This window comes from Aulonocara sp. 'chitande type north' Nkhata Bay, linkage group LG5 (genome assembly GCF_057382095.1).
Source record: "Aulonocara sp. 'chitande type north' Nkhata Bay isolate Kocher_YH1m ecotype deep benthic linkage group LG5, A_spYH_male_GT1.1, whole genome shotgun sequence".
NCBI classification, from domain to species: domain Eukaryota; kingdom Metazoa; phylum Chordata; class Actinopteri; order Cichliformes; family Cichlidae; genus Aulonocara; species Aulonocara sp. 'chitande type north' Nkhata Bay.
In genome coordinates, this window is record NC_141348.1 from 27,236,378 (window position 1) to 27,255,206 (window position 18,829).

The following is an 18,829-nucleotide window of genomic DNA, read 5'->3' on the forward strand; positions in this document are numbered from 1 at the left end:
AAAGGACTTTAAGCTTTAAGACACATGACTGTTAAAAGCATCTGTTGAATTGTGAACTCAACAGATTTGCCCCAGTGTGAAGAACTACACCCTAATTTACCAGATAAATTTTTTTTTTTTAAAAAGCACACGTGGCACAGCCTGCTGCTACTGACAGACATCAGCTAAGAGGGTCCCACATTCATTCATCACACTCTTAGAAATATTCACACTCAAAACCTTTACTGAGATACATTGTTTAATTTGTTGGTATGTCATTTTGCTCTCAGCATATATATTTATTTTCCTTTAGATGAAAAATACTAAGACATCCACAACAGAGTCTCCCTAACAAATCTAGCAATGCCAGAAGGCTTACTGTATATCAAAACATTGTAGAGCGTTATATCTTACACAGGCAGCACAATATTTACATTTTAGGAACACTTAAAAGTAGAAAAATGATCATTTGCCAGCACCATCACATAAATTTAAGCGAGCGAAGTGTGAATTATTGATGTCTTGTGGTGTTTTATTTAAGAGGTACTGGGTTGAATTTTCTCATGTGAGGCAGCAGATGGCACTGTGTATATGTGGAAGTGCTGTCAATTGTGTACTTGCCATTTCTCAAGATTAGCATTTTATAATTATTTATTACACTCTTTAAAAATACCTTACATATAAATATCTCTAAAACATCTCTAAATATTTCTCTAAAAACATTACTTATACATACAGACGTGTGTAAAAACACATATTAATGACACTTTTAAAAAAAAAGTTCTTTGTCATATTTTCCTCATCCTGTTCTTCTTTCATATCCTGCCTTTAATGTCACGCTTTTGTCACGCTTTAAGAAGGCGAGTGGCGGAAGGGCCCTTTTTACATGTGCCACTTTAGCCTTTAACATAAACCACAATACTTTTGCGTGAAACTGAACTTTTTTTTTTCCTCTCTGTTGTGTAAAGATGCAGACAGTGTGTTTACTGTATGCAGCATAAAAAAATCTGACATAAACAGATGCTTCATCTACATCGCAAAGGGTTTCAAGGTAATGTCAAGAATAAACGATTTATTAAGATCGCTCTTTTTAAAATTAAAAACAGAACCAGTTCTTCAACAAAGTCTGCCAGCGCTGATAACATGTATACAGTATGCACAGTGAAGACAGAGGAAACACACTTTGCTTTTGGCTCTTGGTCCATGGGGCAACCAGTCAACAGAGATCTGTGGGAACGTCTCCATCACGTTGCTCAAAGGGACATTTATGTGGGCGGCTAACTCACCAAGCAAGCCTATACTAGCCAAATCCTGTTTGTCTTGGTGCTCATCCCAACCTGCTGGAGGGAGAGATGGGAGATTAAATGTTATAATCTAAACATTTAGTTCATTTGTCATCCCATACATACAAATCAAGCCAGTTTGGCCGATTTCTTCTGTCATAACGTTAACTGTGAGGGTTTCAATTTCCTCACTAAAAGCTGCGTTGATTTTTGAGCAGCTTGCACCCCTCCTAAGCCTGAAAAATGACAAGTCTTTTCCACTTTATAATAATCACGACAGCGTAGGAGAGCCCTGTTAAGATACACAAGTACTTTGATGATGAACATTTTCAGATACCAGAGCTCCAGTCTGCTGGGATTCGACTCTATAAACAATCAGAAATTATTGCTTTGCTTTGTTTGTAACAGCCAAACTCTCAGGGGTGTCATTTTTTTTTTATCTCTGCAAAAAAAGAAAGAAATTCTGCATGGGGAGGATGTTATGCATGTGAGACAGAGTGAGAGAATATGTGTAAGTGTGTGTGTGCACGCGTGTGTGTGTAAATAACCAAAGTGTAGCAGCTGTCTCAGTCCACCATACTGAGTTATAATAGATCAAAGGCAGCTAAACTGAAGCTTACTGTTGCACTCACAGGGTAGCAAAATTAACAGCTGCATTTACCTGCATTTGAAAGAGTTTTTTGTTTTGTTTTTTTTAGAATTGATTGCAGTGTTGAGCAGTGAGTGGCAGGGCTTAACATCGGTTGCGTTGAATTGCTTCAAAAGCAGGTTGAAAAGTCACCTCACAGAGATTCTACCTTGAAGTTTGAGAAGTAACACCATCAGGTATCTGTTCACACATTTGCTTTAGTTTGGTTTTGACACAAATCCCACTACAATTTTTGGACTTGTTACATTTTTATTGAAAGACCTTCTAAGAATTCCAGCACATGCTATAGATTCATATTTATTTGTTGCAATCACAGTAACACGACGACGGCTAATAACAGAGGTCTCTATTGCAAACCAAAGATTACAGTTTGCTAAAATTACTTCCTGAAAAACCATGAATGCAAACCAGGACATGCAGTTCTGTGCATGCTGTTTCAACGTCACACATAGCCACCTCAAAGCGAGCAGCCCCAACAGGTCAGACTCTGGTCAAATGACACTTTGACCAAAAAAAAAAAGGGGGGGGGGGGGGGGCAGCTTTATTGCTTTGTGTGTTTTCTACAGGCCTCTTTGTACCTGTTGGGCTGCTGTACATTTCAGCACTGGTAAATGTTCAAAAAAAATCTAATATGTGGGTTTGTTCATGGGTTTTGTTTAGCCAGCTGTACTCATGCAATGGCACATTTCAGTCTAAACACCCACCTGCACCATGAGTGCTGAGATGTTTCATTCGTAATCTTAAGAATAGCTCCTTCAGTCTGTGGTAAGTAGGGTATTTACAGCAGTTCAACATCCGATATGTAGTCAGATATAACAAAATGTGATTTCAAGATAAGGATGTTAAAAAATATGAACCACATCTGCTTTCAGTCAGCAGAGTAAAAAAATTAAAAGTAGCCCTTAGATTCTGTGTCTAGTTTACCGTTACAGAGCGAGCTGTGTGTTGAGGTTAGTCGAAGATCCTTAAATCTACAACAAAGTCTAAAAAGATGCAGCACGCAGGCAAACTTACTATTCATTGTGCACCTGTTTTTGCACTAAGCTGAGTTTCAGCAGGCTAGCTGACTGTCCGGATGGCGTTTCATGAACTAAGTGATGCAGCAGAGTACAATTTCAGCTTCAGTAAACACATGAGAGGGTCGACAGGATGTTATCTGCTAAACGACACTCGCAGGATTTCCTAGTGAACTAGATGACTTAATTGCACAGTCAAATGATCACCCTGTTGTCTTTCAGCAGTTGAATTCAGTCCCGTCTTCTGAGACCAAAGACTGTGATGTCAGAAATATGACTGTAATCAGCTCAATAGTCATCACTGGTAAACTAAGTGACTAAGAGGGGGGGAGCCCGACAGACAGCAACAAAACAAGCAACCACTTACTGTCAAGTGACTGAGTATCAAAGGAACAATTCACTATTATTGGGGGATGAACTTAATATCGAAATTTAAATTAGATGGTTAACAGTTTAGTACAGCTGCTACTAATGAAGTAGTTACAAGTTAGCTTTCAGATTTGATGTAACACGTTGCACTGTTTTCGATTAAGCTACCGACCAGTACTGGAACTAAAACGAGCCCCACCTTAAGAAACTACATCAACAAACCCGTGCTTACACGTGAATGCATCAGTATTACTGATCCAAAAATATCAAACAAGAGAGTTAATCCAAGCTATGACTTCTCAGTGTGTGCCTCCATAATGAAAACTGTCAAAGTTTAAGTACGTGTAATTGAGTAATGGAGTATTTTTTTATAACGATTCTAGTGAATCACGATATATAAATTACATTAACCTGAAATGAATTTTTCTTGCCATGTTCAACTGGTTGTCTTACTAAAAATAAAAATAAATTTTATTATTTTTTTAAAACTTTAAAAAAAAAACCTTACCAAATAAAATGTAGCCTTACTTGCTTAATCTGCAAAACCAGTATCAAAAAGCCGAACTAGTTCTTGGAGGGGAACAATACTTTAAAGAAACTCACTTGTTCCATACACAGTTCCCGGAAAAAAAAACTAGCGTGACACATAGCAGGTAAACGATATACGAATGCAGTTTACTATTGGTGCATCTTAGAGGAGCTTCTCACAAGTGGTAAGTGTATTTCATTAGTTTTTAACCATACCAAAATGTGATATTTTTTTTTTCTTTTCTTTTAGCAGTCTTTGGTCTAAGGTAACCCACTGAGCTCTTTCCTATAGTCAAAATTATATCAAACTATCTTAGCTACCTGTAAGTTAGGCAAGAAAGTGAATATGTGCTTTGCTGAAAAGGTGGAACTATTCCTTTAAGTTATTTGTTCCACATGGCTAAACACCTAAGAAACAACACTTTTAGGTCTGAATTTTACATTACCTGTTTCTCCCATATGGGGCAAACAACTGAGAAAATCCACTATAATGGGTAATTTGATGCCTCTGCCTGTGTCCTCAAGATCCCGATCGGTTGTGTTGAGAGGGAGGAGAGAGAGCGAGAGGCAGGCAGACACGACCACAGCTGCTGCTGCTGCTGTTTGAGCAGAAAACCGCACAGCAAACACACCGGACCTCTTTGACGCCGCGCTCCCGTGCGCACGTTGCGGACGCCACGGTTTGTTTGGGGTTTTTTTCCGTTGTTTGTTTGGGGGTTTTTTTTTTCGAGTTTTGAAAGAAATTTAACACCACCGAAAATAAAAGACAAACCATCCAGCTTCAGAAACAGAGAGTGTGCGCTGTCTCCTCTGCGCCTCAACACACCGATCAGGTCAGTCACCTTCCGGTCGGCACAGAGTCTGCCGCGCTGAGTGTTGCGGTTGCTGGGCTGGGTGAGAAAATACGGGAAAGCACCCGTAGGGGGGAGAAAGTTATTTAAATTAATGAAGACTGGGTTAATATTACACTGTTGCAGTCTAATCTGATATTAAATATTCGTGCACGTGAGCCAAAAAAGGGTGATTTGATTAAAAAGTAGTTTAAACAGGTAGATCCCAGCTGAACACTTGTTGATTTATCCAGCTGTGTCTAAATCAGGTTTTATTTGTGCGTATTGTCCCCAATGTAAATGTTAAGGTCGACACGCACAGGTAGCCTACAGTGTGACAGGATGGCTGTGGCACACAGTTTGGGGGTGGCAATGACGGGGGGCGGGGGGCGGCCACAGGACTGACAACTGACACAAAGTCAGGTGTTGGGCCATAGTGTGCCTGAAGGCCATAGTGTGAGTGTGAGCTTGACATGCAAACACCAGGCAGAGATTTTACCCATCAAACTGACCACAGCCTCTCTGGTGAGTGCGAGGAATGCTTTGTTTGTTTCTGTGTATGTTGTGCTGAAAAACTTTGTTGAATACCTCCATAAGCATTTATCTGAGTAAAGTAGGCTTTTTACAGGGCCTATACAATACATTCTTGGATGTGTACTTCTGTGAAGTCTATACTTTTTGTGTCATACGTGGAATTTGTGGATATGTCACACACGCTTCAGGCAGTTTTGTGTTCTTGGAATTGACAGGAAAATAATGGTGGTGACTCAGCAATATTGTTGACTGGAGCTCAGAGTTAAACACTCGTTTCTCTTTGAGGCTTGCTGCACGGCTGTGTGATAGGTGATGTCTTTATGGTATTCTTTTAAGACTCAGTAATGACACACGGTGAGAAAGCTTGTAAGAGCCCCTTGTAAAGCGTAAGAGTGTCACAATAAGTTCAACTGTTTTCCTCATCGCTTTGTACGATCTTCATGTCAGTCGTCTCATAACACCGTGGAGTTGCTGGAAAAATGTTCAGAGACATTTTAGAACAGCAACAATCACCATTTTATCCATTATATCTTGCAAATCACAACTTTTGGTTGAAAACTTAGTTTGCTATTTACATACACAAGACATTTCATGTGTTTGGTCTGTTTACTTTCCTCTGAGACTATTATATGTTATATTTAAAATCACAGCAGCTTTATTGTCACGGTACGTTGACCCTCAAAAACCAAAGACTGGGAATCAATCTAAGGCAAGTGTAAAAACAGCTCCCCAAGTGAGTAAGTACATGTCAGTGGTAGTAAATGAGCTGAAGCAGTCATGTTTTATCATAATATTCAGCAAAGATAAAGATAGTGTAAAATCAGCAGCAATATATTTTTAACCATTAAGTCAGAAAGTCAGAGAAACAGTGTCGACAAAAAAAGAGGAGTTATTTTATTTAAAAGTAGCAGTAGTACATTTTTAAAGGTGATCTCAAGTAACAGCAGCATTCGTACTCAAACTGATCCTGTGAATTATTAGACATTTAGCAGAATGAGCTCACAGATTAAACGTCCATGCAACGTGACCCTTGATGTAATACGGCTATTTTAAAATAAGAGAACTTAAAATATGACAAGTTATAAAAAGATTATTTTTTTCTGATTAACTCCTAGATTCATGCTGTAATATCGTTTTACTGGGTTTACAACATTTTGTTGAAGTCATTTGCGTTGCTGTCATGTAAGTTTGGTAATACTCTGTTTGACAAAGACTTTTTGTTAGCTTTTTGAATCTTTTGTTTCGCTGTGTCTGATACGCAAACAGATTCAAATATTTGTGTCTAAAATCTCCGGGAACTTTAATCAGTTAGAGAAATATCTCATATCTTTGGTGAAATTAGCCTGTAATCTCTGCATAGGCTGCTTAAAATCTGACACTAACCAATTGAGTGTGTTGATACATCATCAATCAGTGCATTATTGCCTGTCGGGTTATATAACTGCTGAAGTGAGGCGTGTGTGTGTGTGTGTGTGTGTGTGTGTGTGTGTGTGTGTGTGTGTTGGTGCGTGTGAGAGAATGACTGTGATAGATTTGGACTTTGCTTAGTTGCCATAAATGAAAGGAGTGCCTCAAGATACCATGCTATGTTTTTGTTGTCCATCACACGTGCTGAAAGTCTTGTTTGACTTACGTAGATGATATACTTCTGCACAAAGCCACAGAGACAAAGTTCAGCCTCTTAAAAACACCTCCGCACAGAGAATTGCCTTAGTTCTTGAAAATCTGTGTTAATTTGCAATCTATGATGAGAGAGTTGCCGCTCCACTATCCAGCGGTTTTAAAATGTTACAAAACCTCGCTAAGAGCCAAGCATAATCACTGCATGAAAGGAAGGAAGACAGTGTGCGCATTTGTGTCTGCATAAAATCCAGATAAAAGAGAATGCCACGTTCCTATACAGCCCACAGATAATTAACCACTTTTGTTTCTACACCACCAACACTTTGGTTTGTTTACTATATATCAGATTAACTTATTCTGACTGTGTTTTTCAAAAGTGCGTGTTTGATTTCCTTTTATCTGATGACATGTGTATTTGACGCAGTTTAGCCTTAAGGTCATGTATTTGTTTTTTCAATTGGGTGTAATTATTAACTTCAAGGCCAATCATTTCACCATTTACTGTAAGTTTAAAGCAACATTTCGGCTGCAGAATTCTACTGACAACCGAAATATGGGGCACAAGCAGGTAGGGCTGGGCCATATTATACCGTTCACGGTAATACCGGTATAATGTTAGGCAACGATAGGAAAATGAAATATCGCAATAGAATATGAGTAAAGAGAGATTTATGAAAAAATTCAAACGTACAGCTCTGCTATCACTTCCAACATAAATGAAGACAGGAAACTAAACAGCAGTGACGTTTGTAGGGTTACTGAAGTTGGGCTAGCTGGTATATAATGATGTGCTACGTGATCGCTAGCGACACAGCTATGTTAGCATAACATAAACAGTGAAGCTGGAGGACGAACAGTAACACTTTTCCACTTATAAAAGTTAACGTGAAGGTTCTTCATGGTTAGAGACAAATGCAATCGAATGGCAGGATGCTGTAAACGGACCAAACTTCAGTCAGGAGAACAACTGAGATAATCCATCCACAATACCAGGTTAGTCATTAATGTACTGCAACAACATGGGAATAGAGCAGCTGCCAGAGAATTCAACATTAATGAATCAATGGTACAGAAGTGGAGGAAGCAAGAAGAATGAGTTTAATAAAGTTTGATTTATCTGACTGCTTTGTTTCGCTTAATGTGCCTTATAATCCCGTGCACCTTATGGTCCGAAAAATACGTACTGCACACTGCAGTTTAATGTTGCAAAGCACCTCTTTTTAACTTCAGTGGATATTATACATGGTTATGCTCAGGATATGTCAGCCCATTTCTACTGGAAATGCCTTTTGGTTAAACTTTCAGCAAGGAATTTGCATTTGCACTGTTACATTTTTATAAAGCTTTAATGTACATAAAAACCAGCTTCTTGTTTAAGTGAAAATAAATGGAAGGTTGTCTTTTTGCGCTAGTAATCTTGTGGAGTTGTATTTTGTCTCGCATCAATTATATCGTCAGTTATATCGTTATCGCAAATTTTCAAATATATATCGTGATAAATATTTTTGGCCATATCGCCCTGCTCTACAAGCAGGTTATTTACGAATGAAAAATTCTGCTTTACTAGTTAAACTTATATGTCTGGTCTCCCTTTCTTCAAACCAGTGTCCCCTCCTCTTTGCTGTAAAATTTGTGCCTTTGTTGATTTCTATACTGATTTTATTTGTATTGATAAGCATTATGAGTTACTTGATTTTTAGCCCATTTTTGCGGGGTCATATTTTTACATTATTGTATATTTAGAGCTGATCAACATCAACTGTATATTTGGGAAATGTCAAAACTTCCCTCTGGTTAACATTTCACCATTTCTTAGACTGAATCAGAAGATTGAGTCTGACGTTTAGCATGCCGAATGTGTTAGATGTGGGTTTTTTAAACAATGCAAATTGAGTCGACAGAACCTTCGGCAAAATAAATGTTTTGCAACCACAGCACCTGTTCGCATTATCACTCTCACAATGATTCCTAAATCACAACAACACCTGCTACCTGAGAAGTGACTCGTGTTTCTCATTTCTTTACATGCTGTCCTAAATACATCTGTGTTTGTGTGGGAAGGGAACATGTTTTAGTTGCCAAGTGTAAACATGATGCCTTTCAGGTATTTCTCTTCTGATGCCCGCTTAAAATTGCTGTCTTAATTTTAGACTGTGAACATGAGAAATCACGTTTTCCTGGGGCTCGTATTAAAGCCCTAATAAAGGCCCTAATTTTATTAGAGATCTGTCGACCTATCCAACCTTTACTGTCATATATCTTTACTATTGTTTACTATTGTTTTTGTAATGGATTAATCTACTGATTGTTATTAATTTTGAGTTCTCTGAAAAAATTCATTTTACCCTGAATATTGAGAAACGATTTATTGATCGTTAAGATTACCCCTGCTCAATCATCTGTTAATCTGTTATCAACTTTCACATGCTTGAAAATGAAGAGACGGTATGTCTGGAACACAGTGGTTTTTTTCTGACATACATCATGGAGGTAGCCAACCAGTAAACTATTGCGTTGCAATATTCGTAGAGCCTTTTAACAAAAGTAATTTTTAGCGAAAAGATACCCAAGTACAATTTTACCCGGACTTCCTAAAGTTTGGAGAAACTTCCTGGTTCAGCTTTGATCAAACTCATACTGGATGGAACTGCCGTGACGTCACGTGTTTATTTTTGAAGTCCCTATTTGAGGCTTCGAGATAAGCATTTTCACTGCTGCCATCTTGGTATTTTGAAACCGGATGCAATGAGAGCTGGTTCTGACTGTGAAACTGCATGCCTTTTCTCTAATGGCGGTCATTAGACAATGAGCGTTCCGCATATATTCCTCATTTCTGAAATACAGCACGGTCAATTTTATTTTCAATGATTTTTTTATTTAATATTTATATTAAATAAAATGAGTTCTTGAGTCTGTAAGCTAAATGCTTCCAGTTGTTTTCCCATAGGCTTCAATTACAAGTTTCCCCCCGATGGCCATCGTTGAGTGCAAGTTAAAGGCATGTACGCATTGGCTTCACTTTTCAGACCCCAAAAGCTACAGCCATCTTTTAGACTGTCTATACTTGGATGGAGTAATGCATTATTAATGGTATGTTCATATTTAATCTGTTTATTGGTTTCAAATGACACTGTTTAGCTAATCTGTTGGCTGCATGATACTTTGAATGTTCACCCCAAAAAGTTGATTCAGATTTTTTGGATTTCCTTGCCTGGAATTACTGTACAGAGTGGGGGATAAATGGATGGACTGATAGGGTTATGGAAACGCACACACCAAGGGGGACGAATACAAGATATACACAGGGAGAAGCTAAAGCAGAGAAGACACACGGGGAAACACAGCTGAAAAGAATCTGACTGATGAGACAGGGTAAGCAAAACTAAACTCTACATCAGTAAGGAGACTATCAAAATAAAACAGGAAACAACACAAACTGAGACTGAGACTTGACACAGGAACTCGTCCACAGATGAATTAACATGAAAGGACAGGGAAACCAGATAGAACACAGAGACAGAGATGAGACCAGGAACAGAGTAGGCATGAAAGACGAGTAACATAATAAAACAAGTTTTTCAACTTGAAAAAAACAAACTCAGATGAACTTGAGAATACAAAACTCAAGACTAACTAATACAGAACTAAAACTAAAAGATCTCTTAAATTCCAAAGAATGAAAAACAAGATGATAACAAACTCAAAAACTGTGTCCAAGACCCAGGACCACGACAGAATCCTCCTTTACCAGTCCAACAAAAAGGGTATTATTGAAGAAAAAAACTGGTGCTGTAACATTAGGAGCTCTTCCCATTATGGTGCAAAAATAGTTGTGGACATTAACCTGGTAATCTGTTGACTAGCCCTTCTAGGTGTTTTAGTGGTGAGTACAAGACAACAGATGACCTGCGTGAAACTCTGACATTACTAACACCATGTTCTAACCTACTGAGCCAGAACAGTCAGTACATATCTCAGACTTACATTGCATTTAGCCAACATTGTTGAGACACTAATCCTGCATCTTGAGCCAAAAATAGTCATTGTCGGAGAAAAAAAATGCAACATGAGGCTGAGGTTGGAGGGGGATTTGGTTTCCAGTCAATCCAGATTCATAATATGGTCCACTGTGTAAGTTCTCATTATTAATTCTAATAATTCACGCAAAATACATGAACATTTTACAGCAGTTAGAGCCTTAGCCAGCGACTGCATTGTAAACCGTTAGATAAGAACATTACTATGAAAATGTTAAAACAACTTGCAGAAATTATGAACACAGCAAATCGATACTGACTTTAGTAGAGTAATAAATTATACTGTGTTACAAGAGTATCGTTTGCATGTAGATATACCCCATCAGGATTCTCCTTCCTAATTTAGCTTTCTTATAGCTGATGACCTGGAACTACCCAGGGAAAGGACCCATCCTCAGATTTACCTCTGCATCCTGTCAGACAAAAAAAAGTTAAATTAATGACTTGAAAACAACTGGAACAAACTGAACCTGGAGCTTCTGAGGCCTCATGGGAGTCTGGCACAATCAGTCCCAAAGACACAAAACACACACGTCCAGTCGCACAGTTACACACATATACTGCCATACACACGCAAGAAGGATTTTCTTGCCAATGCACTTTAACACAGAAATTATTCAACAGACTGTAGGGATATCTAGTAACCTCTGTCCTAATTTCCCTTTTAAAAAGATGTGGGAGCAAAAAGCATCTCATCAGGTCAAAATCTGGTCTCTATTGGGAACTTGAAAACTGACTCATACTTGATGTGCATCGGGTGCTTCTTGGGTTTACTGGATATGGCATTGCTTAATGCCATATCCAGTTCAGATTCTTCTCTGAATGATCTGGCTGATTTCTGCAATCCACCTCCTCAATTTAAAATTGGCTAATCATAACCGAATGCCAAATAACCTAAAAATAAATAAATAAAACAGGAACAACAACTGCCAGTAGCTTGCGTCTTTATGGAATTTTTTTTTCACCTCTCCAAGAAGGGGTGAAAAAGTTTCCATCTGAATTTATTTGTCATGCTTATCAACCAATTTTGTCATTAATCTCTGTGAATATCTTTAGTGTTGGGTAAGGTCTCATCAAACTGGAGTCTATCTCAGCTTTCACAGGGACAGAGGAGGGGTACACCAGGCACAAGTTACCAGTGAAGTCATCACTGCCAGATATGGCTAATAGTTTAAACTGTTTTTAGAAAAATGATAAACAACCATTATTTTTTACAGTTGACTCAAGTCTGAAGCTTTATGTCAGTGATTTTTAGATATTCAATGTTTGAATGTAAATGTCCACTTGTTATTTGCACTTACATGTGTTTGGCTGCTTAGCGTTCATGGTGAAATGCTTTCAAGTAGCATTAAAACATTAAGCTGCCAAAAACATAACAGCATGCCAAGGACTGGACAGTGTTTCATCCAGTCTTACACTCCCGTTCATGAGTATACATTTATCTTCGCCACCAGTCCAGCGTGTGGTAGAGAGCACACGCCTCCTGAGCCAACTCTGACCTTCTTCTTATACGTCCTTTACCCCTCACAGAAATTTTGTGATGTTTCTTTCTGCATACACCTTTCCTGGCACTCATATTTACAGTGCGTCTTTTGAATGAGATTCACGTCATGTGTCGCTTTGTTATTGTCCAGTTAAGTGCAGCTGACGGGAGCACACTCCCGTCTTTTCCTCTCCGCTTCGAGGAACAGGGCATGACCCTTCCCACATTGCACCTCTCCCCTTTCCTACCATATCACCCTCCTTCTCACTCCCTGTGTTTATCAACACACAAGTTTAGCAATAAATCATTGCTTGTGCGTATTCTCACATGACTTTCACAGCTGGGATCATAAGCATATAGAGTGATGATTAACGTACGTGATCACCATATAGGCACATGTGTCACAGCATGAAGCAGTGATCTCACTGTCCTTGTTTGTCATATTATCCTCATTGTTTTTATTCTTGCTCCATCCTTTTGTTTTTTTTAACCTGTTTCATGTTTTCAGTGCTAGATGTCTGAAACATGTGTCTGGACTGTGCAACAAAGATAGATAAAGTCTGACTTTGTTCTCTTCTCATAAAGGAAAGGAGTGCCCCGGGCCGTGCTCCATTTATGCTGTGCACACATGTCCTTACATACATGTCTTGTACATGTGACACCATTGCTCACACAGGTAGTATTTACGAGTGGATGTGTACAAATCTGTGTGTTTGTGACCATGACAACATGCAACCACTCCTTCCCCTTAACCACTGAGGAAGATCTTGAGGCTCAAGGGACTCATCAACCATTAACTCATAGCTATTTAAAGGAACTGGGTGAGAGTTCATGTCCTCAAATTATTGTGAAAACTCATGATTCTAAAAACAGAAGCATGTATGGAAGCAGATGCATACATAAAAAGCATTACAGCTAAAAAAAAAACAAGGCAGGTGCTCTATCGCTCTTTGTTTGGCTTTTCCCATGTGCTTATGTATAGCCTTCTAACCAGCAAACACAGCAGATGAAACGTTGTTATCTCAAGAAAGCTGACCTGGAGATGCATACATGGACAGATGTTGATTTTGTGTCCATTTACATAAATATCAGTCATCCATCCAACTTGGTGTCACAGAGCCTGTGGCAGCTAATAGTGGGAGGGTATACTCTGGATAGTCAAAGGAGCTTGTAAAGAAAAGCGTCTGGACTTCTTTAAGTTGCTTGAAGACCTTTCACCTCTCATCCGAGAAGCTTCTTCAGTTCTTCAGTTCAGTTCTGAAGCTTCTTCTTTAAGAAGCAACTTACAAGCTCCTTTGACTATGATGACCTGGATGACTGAGAACCTTCACAGACATATACTCTGGACAGGTTGCTAGTCTGCTGGAGGGCTCACACAGAGAGAAGAGCTGTATCTTGAGGGGAAATCCATGCAGGGACAGGGAGGACATGCAGACTACAGACAGTAAGGCCTAAGCCACCCAGGAGTTTAGAACCAAGAACCTTCTTGCTGTGGCATGTCGGTGCTAACCACTGCACCACTGTGTCGCCACCAGTGGCTTGATATGTATTGTGATAAAGAAGGCAAATGAATGTTCCTTTGTTTCATTTTTATAATACAACAGTATCTGATTGACAGCTTATTTGATTATGAAATCCAAAACATTTCCTGCTCATAAAAAACTAGTATTACCAGATTGCCCCCCACCCCTTAAAAAATGAGCTTGCAAAAATGTATTTCTGACATGTAAATTCTTCTGTCTTATATGTTGTATGATGAACGTATGCATCTGTGTTTAGCTCTCTGCCTCCAAATGCCAGCAATATAACTCAGTAGTGTGCTTTATTTAATACGTTGAGTAGATCAGTAAGATAGAATATGGTCTTCAGAGACAGAGTTCTTGAGTTTAGGTTGCCCTCTTCTCACTCAAACAGTTCTCGCTCTTTCAGCAAGCGAGAATTTTGTTTGTTTGTTTGTTTCGTTGTACTCTAACTGTCAAAAGTCAAATGTAAAACAGTTCTTGCATGCACACTTACCCTTGCAAGAAAATCCGAGAAGGGCATCCAGGAGATGTTTTAGAAAGATCTTGAGCACATGGAAAGGAAACACTGCAGACATCGCACAACTTTTGCAACAATTTTTTTCAACCAAGGCGATGTCTAGGAAGAGCAGTCAGCCAGGACTAAGGTTTCGAAACATCTGCTGATCCCTTTGTACATCGTTTCCCATTTCTTATTTGTCTTGCAACATATAAGCAACAAACAAACGCAGCATATTGTGTATGCGTCCTTGCACATCTCACTATGTTTAATACGATCAAGAGCGTCCAGTGCTATAGGAGCCGCACTGTCATTTGACACAATGAAAACATATTTTGAACATCGCTGTGTGTACAGATGTGTGTGCATGGGTGATTCTGCCAAGCCATTGCACAGAATGACAGCGACCTTTTCAACGTTATAGAGTCATATGAGCAAAAATATTTGGTATATAAAAATAAATATATTTTTACTGGGACCCAGGCCAAGCAAAATGTGGTTACTCATTATGATTGTTGAGTGGATAATAAATAGAATAATATTTTAAGGATAGCTGATATGATGACTGATCAGCGGAAGGGATACTATGAGCAAAACCAAATGCATCTGGTGTTGGCAGGGCGATGTTGTATGACTGCTGTTGCACAAGTGAGATATATTATCGTTAAAAACCAAACTGCCTAAAAATGGGGAGAAAGAAGTAAACTAGTACAGTGGTCCCTTGCAATATCGCAGTTCACCTTTCGCGGCCTCGCCGTTTTGTGGATTTTTTTTAGTGCAATTTTGCATGCTTTTTTTTTTTTTTTTTTTTTGATAGAGCGCATTGTGTTCTGCATCCCGATCGGCTGTAGACCATTGTTAATCAAGCTCCTCTGTCCCGTGTCTCCTGTCCAGTACAGAATGCATTCAGCTTGTCAAATTTACATAAATCATCGATCACTAGCAGTGTCTCTGAAGTTGGTTTCATTCTATAATACTGGAGTTATTTTTCTACGAAGGTTTGAACTTTGAGAGTGTTTAAACAAGAGAGAAAGATGTAAAAATGTTCATGCCTGTCTGAGAAAAGTGTATAAAGTGTGTAGTGAGGGGTTTTACAACCTAAAAACATCTATAATAATTGTAAAAAAATAAAGCTGACTTTGTGGATTTTGCCTATTGCAGGTTATTTTTAGAAAGTAACTCCCGCGATTAACGAGGGACCGCTGTATTATCTCACTGGAATAAATAATTTTTTCACCTAATCTTATCAGTCTGCAGCTAAGAATTAAAAGAGTAGTTTAACATTTTTGGTAAAACAGTCTATTTATTGTTGTTACAGCTTATGATTTACATTTCTCCAAGTAGTGACACATTTCATTTAGTAAGCTTTAGCGGTACTGGTAGGTGTTTTTATTTTTAGACATAGACATCCTTGATGCTTCTCCATTTCCTGTTTTCATGCTAACTTAAGCTAACTGTCTGCGAGTTCTAGCTCTTGTTTGATCATCTCAGTCAAAAATCACATCCTCTGAAATACCAAACTGGTCATTTAGGTTCATGTCGTAACCAGCTATGACACTAATCCACGTATTGACCAGTCATTCTCATGTGTGGTTTTCGCACATGTGTTCATAGTTTATAGCTAGTGTTCAAGCATGTACTACCCCGCCCTCACTGAGCTAATGCCACATTTGTGCTAGTTACATAATGCAGCTCCAAAATGTTTAGAGAGCTGGCAGCAAGAACGTAAGAACAATTATGCATTAATTATGCATTTTTCAGTGTAAACACTCAGAATGAACACAGAAATTAAGTATTATGCCACTTTCACTTTCGCATATGCAGATATGAAGTAGGTAATTTGCATATTGTGCCCCAGCGGGACAGTTGTTCTGACAAATCTGCCACATTGTGTTCTAATGTGTAGGTAAAGAAGATAATTTCCTACTGCAGTTCTTGGGTGTTTTTTTTTAGGTCAAATCAGTGCCATCGTTGCACCCTGGCATTTGCTATAATGCAAGCCGAATCATAAACTATTTTAAGCTAGTACATCTCAACACCTTGGCTACAAAGACAAGTCTCACATTAAATTCACAATGAATAGCATCATTTTCTAATGATTGATTTCATATATACAAAGAAATCTCTGTTTAATATTGGTTAAACCAACTTATATGAGTATCAGCACGTATGATATATACAGAAACACGTATACCATGATGTACAAAGACACAAAACCTAGTCTCTTGATAAATGGAAAAACAGTTGTATGATATGGTCAGTGAGTCATTTTCGACAATTTCCCCCCACACACCTGAGGTTTCTCAGAGACAGTTTCAAGTTGTACCTGAGGTTTGTACCGTCAAAACTACAGTTCTCTGTCTCGTTCGAATTGTTAATCCCGGTGGTATATCGGCGAATGTGTGGGCAGCCACCTTGTAGTGTATGAGTTGTTAGATTAAGACGTGAATGGCCTCAAAAAATAAGTTATTTTACATGAAAAATGATATTTACAAGCACAAATGCTGCATTTTAAATCTGCCCAGTGTTTGTAAAATTCACTCTTATCTAACCATTTCTACATTTTTTTAAAGTATTTTTGCTTTATTTTGTTTTTTAATCTTTATAAGAACTGAAGACTTTAGTTCTTAGAAAATATTTGGGTCATTCACTATATTGTTGGAAGGACCGGTTGTTTCCTCTGCGCACACTCACTGTGAAAGTTTCAAACTAAACCACTCTCCTCCTACCTCTCCAGACTTGACCCTTAGGGCCAAAATGACAGGCTGTCAATGACTGTTTGATGTTAATATGCAAACAGAGACTCTGTCTCTGGATTTTTTTTAGTATGTCAATCACTTGTCTCTTTTTTGATATGCTAAATGCCTTTTTGGACATAATTTTTCTAGGTTAAGTTGCGATTTGTGCATTCTTGTGGAGTCACATGATGTACAATTGCAGATGGAAGCTGAAAGAAGAAACCACTTCTCTATTACTTGGCTTTGGAACGTGAATTTGGTCGAATTTCTCATAATGAGAGATGAAAATTTCAGTTCTTTCTTTAATATATAATTGAAACAGACAACAGATAAACTGAAATCAAACAGAATCTGTCTATAAACCAACTTGGAGTCACACAAGAAAAACAGTGTGCTGTAAAGAGCTGGAATAATCTATCAGTGCCATGTATTTGTGCATACAGAGACTGAACTATACAGGACATCTGTTGTATTGAGGAGTTTGCTACATTGTTGAAATCTGTTTAGATTAAATCTCAACAACAAAAGAGATAGTGAGCATCTGATCCCAGCTCATGAGGTTAAACAGCGGTGCTTTTCTTGTAAGAAATCAAATCAGGGAACTATTATTTTCATGTTAATGTTCTTGGGTTAGAAATTGCATGAGGAGCGAGTGCGTCACCATGGTCACATCGACACTGAGTGACTGAGCGGAGGGAGAGAAGTGCAACCAAAGAGGCATGATGAGCTTGCCTGTCAGTGTGTAGCAACAGGAAATCATCTGCATCTGATGTCTACCACCTCACACACACACACACACACACACACACATACACACACTTAGACACATGAAACTAGAAGAAAAACTGTATACAAGAAAACAACTTGAAGCACATGGCCACACATACACAAATATGCACTGTCTATTTAATACAGCAGCGACATGCGCACATAAAAATATATAAAAATGAATGACACATATAAAACTGACAATAAAACCACACACACAGACACACACACAGACCACATGATAGTTTGCTGTCTGAACTTTTGCTGAGCCCAGACTCTGTCAGAAGGAGAAAATGTGTGTGTAGTTCCCTTTCTATTGGTCATCACTTCCTGAGGAAAAACATGACCACACACACACACGCTCACTCACAGTAGTCTCTGCTCCTGTCACTGCCACTGTCACTTCTTGGTCATTTAGCGGACACTGAAGACTCTGAACCAAAACAGGAGAAGCAGGGTGAGTGGACCGTGCTGTACCCCGTGCGCGCGCGTGTGTGTTGCTGTCATTCGGTTCATTATCTTGTCTGAACATTAGCTGCTTTGGATAGCCTTAATAAACCAACAAGTACAAAGACCAATCATGATCAGGAAGCTGCAGTTAAATCGTACATGTAATCGTGGCATCCAGTCAGTTATGTGCGAGCAGACAGCAGCACTGATCAGTGCGATACTAGAGGTCAGCCAGTTTTATTTGATTTGCCTTGACAGACCGTTTATCACTTTATGGACATGTTTTGGTGTGTAAGCAAGATTATTGCGATATTTGGTAGCATCACTGTGTGTGTAGTAAGAGCACCAATTCAGATTTTTTTTAAAAAAATGTGTGTGTGGGGGTGTATTTCTGCTGCTAATGCGAGACTCCTTTCAATAGAACAAATTAAAATTATGATTAGCAGGACATTTTAGGATTAGAGAACAGCCTCGGTTTTGTTTTGTTTTTGTCTCTTTTAAAGAGGGAGGTGCATTTTTTTTG

The 18,829-nt window shown here is 38.7% G+C and overlaps 1 protein-coding gene and 1 long non-coding RNA gene across 5 annotated transcripts in view; one reads left to right on the top strand and one right to left on the bottom strand.

The window, feature by feature from the left end:
* Positions 1–220: 220 nt before the first annotated feature.
* LOC147330809 (uncharacterized) lies at positions 221–4,698 on the bottom strand. Its single transcript, XR_015129111.1, has 2 exons — positions 4,271–4,698; positions 221–1,316 (listed from the first exon to the last, which is right to left on the bottom strand). It is a non-coding gene; the product is annotated as an uncharacterized LOC147330809 (long non-coding RNA).
* pparg (peroxisome proliferator-activated receptor gamma) overlaps positions 4,418–18,829 on the top strand; it is a 41,793-nt gene continuing 27,381 nt past the window's right edge. The window contains exon 1 of one of the 4 annotated variants that reach the window (XM_086292643.1): positions 4,418–4,657. Coding sequence is in view for 1 of the 4 variants with exons in the window: in XM_086292641.1 (XP_086148767.1) it covers positions 5,128–5,179 (52 nt within the window). In the remaining 3 variants the exon portion in view is untranslated. Of the gene's footprint in view, positions 4,658–5,094; positions 5,180–18,202; positions 18,314–18,829 lie in introns of those variants that run through there. The other 3 variants (XM_086292644.1, XM_086292641.1, XM_086292645.1) reach the window with 3 other exon arrangements.